Genomic DNA, 9,217 nt, shown 5'->3' with positions numbered 1-9,217 from the left:
CTGCACAGATCTCTGCTTTTTTTTGGAAGACGGGGATCTGCCAAACTACATCGACTACTGCGATACTTGACAGTTGGGATAGCTCAGTGGGTAGAGCATGAGGCTCTTCATCTCAGGGCCGTGGGTTCAAGTCCCAGTTGGGCAAAAGTTTCCTGCATTGCAAGGGGTTGAACTAGGTGACCCTGGTGGCCCGTTCCAGCTCTACAATTCTGATATTCTATGCTACTCAGCACCTCCAAGCCGGAGGGGGCCACACTTCTCTGCTCGGCCTCCTGCAGGCAACCGGCTCAGCCTCAGACCCTCCCTGTCTCCAAGCAGCTCCGGGGCATCCTCATATCTGACGTTTGGACCTCCCCGTGTTCCTGGACCCAGAAAACCCCTCGATAAACAACCCATTTGCTTCCCGCGCCACGAAGGCGCCCCCAGCCCCCCATCTTATCTCTTGTTGGATTCCCCCTCCAGGAATCGCTGGAAGAAATCAGTGGATCGCGAAAGTGAGAAGCGCCAAGCGGTACCATCTTCTGCAGTGCCTTCATTCTGCTGGAAGTCCAGCCGGCCGAGGAGGAGGCGACTGGGGCTGGGAGGGAAAGTCCTGCAGGGTCGGCCTGGGCTTTTGGCGGCAGGAATGCAGCTATTTAGTCACCCATTACCCCGGGAAGCGAAGAAGCGGCTCATTTACAATGCTTGCTCCGTATTTCTTTATTCATCCCTTCTCATTCGGGGACTGATCATTGCACAGGACACCAAGAACCTCCCAGTCACTCACTGATAGCCAGCTGCATCGCCACTGGGGTGTGACTTCTCCCGCTCCTGTTGACCTTCGCACCTTTCCAGCCTGTGAATTTTACACGTCTGTTTCCTGCGCTGTCTGTTGCACACCATTAAACACGTGAAGTGTAAAAGAGAGGTCTGGTCCACTCTGGCCTGGAGGAGGAGCAGACACTGCCTTCCGAAGCAGATGGGCTGGGCCTGAGTGTTGGAGACTGAGCATCTCTCTCATAAAGATCACTCACACACACAGATACACACACAGATACACACACACACTCCTGGGCTGGGTGAACCTGGAATGATTTCCTACCACTGAGGCTCTAGTTACAGGTAGGTAGCCGTGTTGGTCTGCCATAGTCCAAACAAAATTTTAAAAAATCCTTCCAATAGCACCTTAGAAACCAACTAAGTTTGTCAATGAGCTTTCGTGTGCACGCACACTTCTTCAGATACACTGAAACAGAAGTCACCAGACCCTCATATATAGTGAGAGGGTGGGGAGGGGTATTACTCAGAAGGGTGGTGGGAATGGGTGATTGGCTGATAGGAGTGGTAAACCTGTTGACGACTGTTAAGGACTGCAATTGGTCTTACAGGAAAAAGCAAGGGGTGAGATGGCTAAAAAAGCTTTATCACAAGACAGAGAAACCAGTAGGAGAACACTTCAATCTCCCAGCACATTCTATATCAGATATCAAAGTAGCTGTCTTATTACAAAAGAATTTCAGAAATAGACTGGAAAGAGAAGTTGCTGAATTGCAACTTATTACCAAACTTAAAACCATGGAGAGACCTGGTCTGAACAGAGACATTGGGTTCTTATCTTATTATACTGTACTTATTATATCTTATTATACCTAGAGCCGGCCCTGGGTACGGACCTGCCTTCAGTCTTTGCTGCTCTCGGGAGCCACCTGGTGCGAGAGTTGAGGCCCGCTAGGGTCAGGTTGGAAGAAAGGAGCAGACTGCGGCGGCTGTCCTAAGGGGGTCGGGAGCATCTGCAGGTGGAGGGTTGGCCTGGCCGCTAAAGACCCGGTGGCTGGGGAAAAGCCACCGGGACTGCAGAGCCGCCTCCCTCTTCTGATACTGCTTAGTGCCTCTGGCAGGCAGGATGCGCTCCTTTCCCACATCAACTCTGGGGCGCCTACCTGGGCTTTACATAGGCCTCCCTTTGGGAGGTTGTGCCTCCGCCTGGTGCTGCTGGATGAGGGGTGAGCATCCCAGCATGTGGCCGCCCTTCAGGCCTCCACCCCGCAGCAAATAATCGGAGGCTGCGGATATGCCATACGTTGAAAGCCTACCAGCCGGCCCCTTCTTGGCCCTCTCCGCTCCCTTCCCTTTGAGGGAGGGCAGGATCCAGACAGTGCCAGCAGACAGACGCAGCAGCTGGAGAGCCGGATCGCCTCCCCCGGGAACCCTCTGGGGGCCATATCCCAATGGCGGGCGGGGTTGGATGGGAAGTGGGCTGCACTGCCTGCACACTTTACATTTGAAGCAAGCCTTCCTCCCCACAAAAAAGCTCCTGGGAACTGATCACCCCTTACAGAACTACAATTCCCAGCACCCTGTACAAACCATAGTTCTCAGAATTCTTTGGCACCTAAGCCACGTGCTTTGCATGTCTAGCGTGTGCGCGCAGCATTCCATTCCTCCAGCGAAATTCCGAGAGTTTCTCCATTAGAGGTTAGGCCCGGAAATCTCCTATCCGTTCCATGAAACGCCTCTTCCACTTTATGTCTCCGTGGCCCTACGGAGAGGCAGCCATAGCAACGGATGAGTCTAGCAAATAGACGCCTCCTTGCTGATTGGCCGATCGTCCGCCGGCCACGGACACGTGGCTTTTTCTTTCCCCGACACAACAACACAACTCGCGCAATGCCATTGGCTTCAAAACCTGTCACTCCTTACTTGCCCTGCCCCGCTCCATAGAGAGTGGCATCCCTCCAGCCCTTTCCTGGTTGGTGCGCCTGTGAGTGCTCCTGAGTGGCTGCGCTCTGTTTCCGCCACGCCCCTGCGCCCTCTCCCCGCCCTATCAATGGCTTGACAAGCGAAGGGGCTTGGCCGCTCCGGGAGCGCCGACCTTAAAGGGCGCGCAGCCCTTTCCGCTCTTGCCCCGGTTCTCCTCGTTCTCCCGCCATGGCCTACCAAGGATTCGCCGCGGAGTACCTGGGCATCCCCCCCGTGACGCGCGCCTACACCACCGCCTGCGTCATCACCACCGCTGCCGTGGTAATCGCTGGGGAGTGAGGGGAGAGAAAGGGAGGCAGGCGGAGATCCAACAGGGAGAGCCACAGCCCGCCCGGTGCGATGCCCGCCTGCCTTGTATGGAACGCATTTTCCTTCTGGCCCGAGGGTGGCTCTGGGGCGGCGGAGGCAGCCCCATCGCCCTTGCCTCGGGCCTGGGGTGGCGGTTTCCCTTCCCTCGCTTGCCAGCAACCCTTGGGCTCTGCTGCCCCGAGTGGGGATTGCACGAGAACGGCATTGCACGCCTCTCCTCCTCCTGGGAACCAGCTGGGATGAAGGGCGGACGAGGGCTGCCTGGAAAGCCCCTCTGAGTGGTGGCAGCCTCAGAGCCAGGCAGGCGCTGCCTTTGCTGTGCGCCCAGGATCCCGGCTCAGCCCGCCATCGCCTGCCTTTTTGTATTTTCCAGCAACTGGAGTTCATCACGCCTTTCCAGCTGTATTTCAATCCGGATCTCATTTTCAGGAAGTTCCAGGTGAGGCCTGCCCCTGCCCCGTTTGCTTACCAGCCTCAGGGCAGGATGTGTTTGCAGTGGCTGTTTGGCAGACCCATGCTCACCTTAGAAAGGACCCATTTCTGGGGACAGGAAGTGTTGGTGGAAGCGAGCAACAGGCAAGAAGACTTGTGTGTGCATCTGGTGGAGGAGGCTGGGGTTGGTGCTGTATTTGGCCACCTGATGCTCTTATCTTTCTCCCTTTTCTTGCAGATCTGGCGGCTCATCACCAACTTCCTGTTTTTCGGGCCGCTGGGATTCAGCTTCTTCTTCAACATGATATTCCTGTATCCTTTGACCCTGACTACTTTTTTTTTGCTCTCTCTCTGCCCCTTTCAAAAAGTGTTCTTGGCTTATCCTGACAGCAGCATGACCTGCCCTTTGCCTCTGCAGGTCTGCATGGGTAAACAACAACAACGACAAAAAAGCAGCTGGAGAGCAGAATCCTAAATGTAACAAGTGCCAAAATTCTTATGGTCTCTTAGCTGCAGCTCTCACAGCAGTTTCTGACCATGTGGCCCACCTAGAACATGTGAGCAAGGACTATACCCCAGTTCATAGACTTGGAGGGAAACGAGGGCTGCATATGTTAAATAGCAGCACACAAGCTACCACATTAAACTGTAGTGCAAAGTATCAAATCTGGTCCAAGATGTAAAATTAAACACTCAGAATTTGGGTTTTGGTGGGAATTTTCTTCCCAGGCCTAGGAAACCCACCTAGCTGCACAGCTCAGATGGGAAACAAGGCAAATCTCAGCTTGCTAGAAGGAAGCCTGGCCCAAGTCAGGAACTGGAATAGATGGAGAGCATTTGATCTGTGCCACAGTAATAGGGGTATTCAGACCCCACCTCCCTCATACTTTTGGAGCAGGGCGTTGCTGAGATGAATGGATGATGATGAGATCACCCCAAAAAGGAGGAGTTCCACGTATGTCCTGCTGCCCTCTAGCCAAGGTCTGCTCAGGGTTAGGGTTAGGGTATGCAAGTTGCTATTGTTTTCAAATGAATCTCCAGTCCTTCTGAAGCCAAATCCCTGGCGAACTTCACACTGTGCTGCAGCAGGGCCAGAGGTGTTGCCTCTATGGACTTAGTCTCTGCAGATTGCTGGGCAACCTTCTGCCCTCAAGGTAAAAGGCTCTGTGGTTTGGTTCGGATCTGCCTCCCTTGCCCTTGCCCAAGTGGCTGTTTTTGCGGTGAAATGACTTGTGTCTGCATTAGCCCTAGGGCCATCATTCTGCCTAGTAATCCATCCATCTGTTAGTTTCCTTTACTACCTTCCTCCATTGCTGCCTGCTGACAGGTATAGATACTGCCGGATGCTGGAAGAAGGCTCTTTCCGCGGAAGGACTGCAGATTTCATCTTCATGTTCCTCTTTGGAGGGTTTCTCATGACAGTATCCTTTCCCGTTGATTTGCTCACTGTTCTGCTTCCGGATTGGTTTTGCTCTCACCTGGGACCATGGCAAAGGGGGCTGCCACCCTGTCCATTCTGAAGGATTATGGGTTCCTTTTAGAACACACACAATCTGTTTTTAAAACTGCTGCATTGGGTGCCAGTTTGCTTCTAGACTAGGGCTGGGCGATACATGGTTTTTCAACATTGTGATATATCACCAGCTAAACATCGCGAAATACCTATATATCACAATGTCTGGAATAAGGATGAAGCTATCTAGAGGCATCGGCTGGCTTCATGGTTTTTCCTGCATCCTGATTTTTGCATAGCACACACACACAATTCACGATATATTGCCAGGGCAAATTTTTTGAAACAGATTGCCACAATATGGACTTCAAACTGGTTTTGGATGATATATCAATATATCGCCCAGCCTTATTCTGGACCTAATTCCAAGGTGCTCTCATTACTGTTTAGAGCTCAAAACGAGTATCTGCAGGATCGCAAGATCTGCAGAGGGAGTGTTTCTGGTAGTTCCACTGCCAAGAGGTTAGGGTGGTAATTTGTTTTAATACTGTATTTTTAAATTGTTGTGACCCCTCGGACCTTAAACTGAAGGGCAGGTAATAAATCAAATAAATAATAGTAAGCTGCTTTAGGGGAGTTTTTTTGGCCTTTGTTGAGCCAATGAAATCTCTCCCCCCGCCCCCCGCCTTGACTCTGTAGCTCTCAGCTTTTTGGACTCTTTGCCAGCCTCTTCTTCCTGGGCCAAGCCTTCACCATCATGCTGGTTTACGTGTGGAGCCGGAGGAATCCCTATATCCGCATGAACTTCTTTGGGCTGCTGAACTTCCAGGCGCCTTTCCTGCCCTGGGTCCTGATGGGCTTCTCACTGCTGCTGGGCAATTCCATCATCATTGACCTCTTAGGTGAGGGCAGGTGCTTCCTCTTCTTGCATAGCTTCTCGGTATATCTGTGAGGAGCTGGTTCTCACAAACAGTGGCATAGCATGGGGCTGGGGCTACCGGGGTAATTGCCCATGTGCAATTTTTTTTAGGGGCTCACCGCTACAGCTGCCACCCCAACTGGAGGAGCTCCCCGTCCTGCCCGCCTGCCTCACCCGAGCAGCACACCAAGCAGGAGGTGGGAGAGGACGGGCCTTTGCATCCCTTGGCCAGGCAGCATCCCCCCACTGGCGGGGGAGGCGGGCAGGGGGTAAGACTTGCGGTGATGTCCCGCCGCTGCTCCGCAGCTTTGTCCGATGGCAGCAGCAGCAAAGGCTGCATGGAGACACCAGTTTGGGGTGCAATACTTTCCTTGCCCTGAGCACTGGCAAACCATGCTACGCCACTGCTCACCAAAGCTTTGCCAGGTGAGGGCTGTGCTGCCTCTGCAGCTCCCTTGCAGATAGTTGCTTTGCTGCCTTGAGGACTATTCAGATGCTGTGAAAGGTAGCACTCGGTCAGTGCCTGGAGGTGGCTTCTCCAAGGCTTGCAGCTAGCTATGGCTGTATCCACAGGATCAGGGCCTGGTTTGGGAAGCAGTTAGAAAAAGGGGATATCCAGGCAAGGCAGTACAGTTCCTGGGGACAGTCTAGGACAGGCATGGCCAAACTTGGCCCTCCAGCTGTTTTGGGACTACAGTTCCCATCATCCCTGACCACTGGTCCTGTTAGCTAGGGATGATGGGAGTCGCAGTCCCAAAACAGCTAGAGGGCCAAGTTTGGCCATGCCTGGTCTAGGAGATGTGCTGCTGTGGAGAAGAGTCCTAAGACCGGATGGAGGTGGCTGGCTTGTGGGGGGGGGGGTAGGGAGAAAAAGGAGGATGGGTTTGTGCAGTGATAGCACATAGTAAAGTCCCATGGTGCTCCTGCTTTCGAAAGGTTTCTCCCCAAGCTTTGACAGCACACGCTAGTGACCCAACAGATGCCGTCATCCTGAGGTGGAAGGAGAGAGGCAGAGGTTCTGTTTCCTATTGGCCAGAGGCTACGCTGCTGGGTCAACGACCCTAAGGGCGTCATCCTATCCTAAACAGTTGTCAAATGCAGGTGGTCTTTACTGCAGGGTTCCCCAAACTAAGGCCCAGGGGCCGGATGTGGCCCAACCGCCTTCTCAATCCGGCCCGCGGACAGTCCGGGAATCAGCATGTTTTTACACGAGTAGAATGTGTCCTTTTATTTAAAATGCATCTCTAGGTTATTTGTGGGGCATAGGAATTTGTTTCAAAATATAGTCCGGCCCCCCACAAGGTCTGAGGGACAGTGGACCAGCCCCCTGCTGAAAAAGTTTGCTGACCCCTGATTTTACAGTATTGAAATCAGTGTCTGTACCTGCAGGGTTTAAGAAGAGTCTCAGGCTTATGCCTCATCTTCTCTTTGAACTGCTGCTACGCTGCAGAAAATTATGGTGGCAAATTGTCACAAACCAGCAGTGCACCAAGGGAAATGTATTTGGGTGGTGTGCTATGGAAATGAAGCCATTGCCTCTAGCTATACTGGCAAGAGAGATCTAGATAGCTTCTCAGACCTTTGTTTCTCCTGTAGGGATAGCCGTGGGTCACGTCTATTACTTCCTTGAGGATGTCTTTCCCAACCAACCCGGAGGGAAAAAGTTGTTACTAACACCAGGATTCCTGTAAGTAAACAACCAACTTTTATCAGGCAGTCCTACAAAGCAGGTTGAAGAATGGCCGCCCTCATAGAAGCACCTGAAGAGGCAGTATTATGATGGACACAGATGTGGTGTTTTTCTCCTGCCTTGACTAGAAGATGGGGAGAGGGAGGATATTCAGTGTTTGAAGGAATAGAGCAGGCGTAAAAGAGAAATGGAAAAGGACTACACATACGTTTTGGTTGTATACACCTAAGAACATTAACAGGTGAATGAGGTAAATACACCACCAATGAGCCTTGTTGGTTCCTCATTGAGTGTATACGTGGTGCCATTCAACATTTGGCAAGGCAAAGCAGGTCCCAGCAAGCTCCCCCCACCCTGTGTTACAAGTAAGGCAGACTGCTCCCTACACAGACTGCTCCCTACACAGGTTGCCAATCACAGACCCTTCCTTTCCTCATAGGTCCATCCTGTTAAGTTAAATGTTTCTGGTCCTGCTTAGGAGATTTAGAGCATGTTTAGAGATCTTGATGTGCTTTTCGGTGCTGTGTTGTCTCAGAACAGGGACCTGTTTTTGCATAACAGCCTCCCACAAAAACAAAAAACAAGCAAGCTCATTTGACAACGCTCCTCTTCCAAGGGTAGGAAAAGTGTGTTTTGTCTTTGCGGCATGGATCTCATTTTGTGGTTGGCGTTTTCCATCGTAGGAAGCTGGTATTTGACCCTCCTGAAGAGGACCCCAACTACAATCCGCTCCCGGAAGACCACCCTACGCCTGCTCCAGACCAAAACCTGCCACAGGAGCCCCAATAGTGACGGCACAGCAGGTACCTTCTGCCTGCTAAGACTGAGACTGCTCTGCACGGACTGGTGTGCGGATGGCCCCCTGAGCAGCACCACAGCTTGGTGGGTTGCATTCCCCTGCCACTCCAATTCCCTTCTGCTGCTAAGCTGTCCTCTAGTGGTGTGGATAGGATGGGGGGAGAGTCTGTTTATGTGCCAGATGCTGTAAAGGACTAGAAGATGATGAATTTGCACTGGACAAACTACAGGCAGAAGGCAACTGGGCAGATGCTGAGCCTTGCACCCCGTCAACTTCCACGTTAAACCAAAAAACCCAATCTCCTGTTGCTGGCCTGTTTGGGTACTGAGAAGATAGGCTGTTGGTGGAACTGCCTCCCTGTCTTCCTTGCCTCAACTCTGGATCTGACCCAGAATTGGGCCTAGCATGTTTCAGCATTCTCGGGCCGTCCTTGTGCAGCCAGTACTAATTCCATGAGAAGTCTGCCTGACCACCTGCCTCTCCAGCATCCCCCCACTGTTTTGCCAATTTATTTCAACCTCTGTAAAAATAATAAATGTGAGAAGCAGAATAGAGTGCATAGCCACTGTGTCCTTTAAAGTTACAGCTCTGGATCTCAGGAGCAAGCCTCTCCTGTTTTGCAGCTGTAGCTGCAAATATACAAGCCAACGCCTCAAGAAACTCTGGGTGAGTGGGGCTAATTAAAGCGAGACCTGAATCCAAAATCTATTTGTCTCTTGACTACATCTTTTGCTTCTTTCTGGGTCCTGAGCCTTGACATTATTCTCAGGCAGCAATTAAAGTGCCGGAGATCACGTTTTATAAAACTCGGTTTAATATAAAGGCTCCTGCCTGAGGTTCTGGTCCTGTAGTCTCAGAAACCCAGGGCATGCTTTG

General features: G+C 52.0%; 1 protein-coding gene across 1 annotated transcript; it reads left to right on the top strand.

Moving 5' to 3' along the window:
- The first annotated feature begins 2,831 nt into the window (after positions 1-2,831).
- DERL3 (derlin 3) lies at positions 2,832-9,132 on the top strand. The gene is made up of 7 exons (XM_035098612.2): positions 2,832-3,000; positions 3,422-3,487; positions 3,719-3,792; positions 4,808-4,901; positions 5,640-5,835; positions 7,449-7,539; positions 8,226-9,132. Exons 1-7 carry the CDS (start codon positions 2,908-2,910, stop codon positions 8,329-8,331), a joined length of 720 nt encoding a protein of 239 aa, XP_034954503.1. The 5' UTR covers positions 2,832-2,907; the 3' UTR covers positions 8,332-9,132.
- The last annotated feature ends 85 nt before the right edge of the window (positions 9,133-9,217 follow it).

The sequence above is a fragment of the Zootoca vivipara genome, chromosome 17 (assembly GCF_963506605.1).
Source record: "Zootoca vivipara chromosome 17, rZooViv1.1, whole genome shotgun sequence".
Taxonomy (NCBI): Eukaryota; Metazoa; Chordata; class Lepidosauria; order Squamata; family Lacertidae; genus Zootoca; species Zootoca vivipara.
The sequence above is the reverse complement of the archived record's forward strand: the minus strand, read 5'-3'. Positions and strand labels throughout refer to the sequence as shown.

Coding starts and splice junctions, on each gene's coding strand:
- DERL3 (XM_035098612.2), top strand. CDS start 2,908: ATGGCCTACCAAGGATTCGCCGCGGAGTACCTGGGCATCCCCCCCGTG. Junction 3,793..4,807: donor TTCTTCAACATGATATTCCT/GTATCCTTTGAC, acceptor GCCTGCTGACAG/GTATAGATACTGCCGGATGC. Junction 5,836..7,448: donor CATCATCATTGACCTCTTAG/GTGAGGGCAGGT, acceptor TTTCTCCTGTAG/GGATAGCCGTGGGTCACGTC.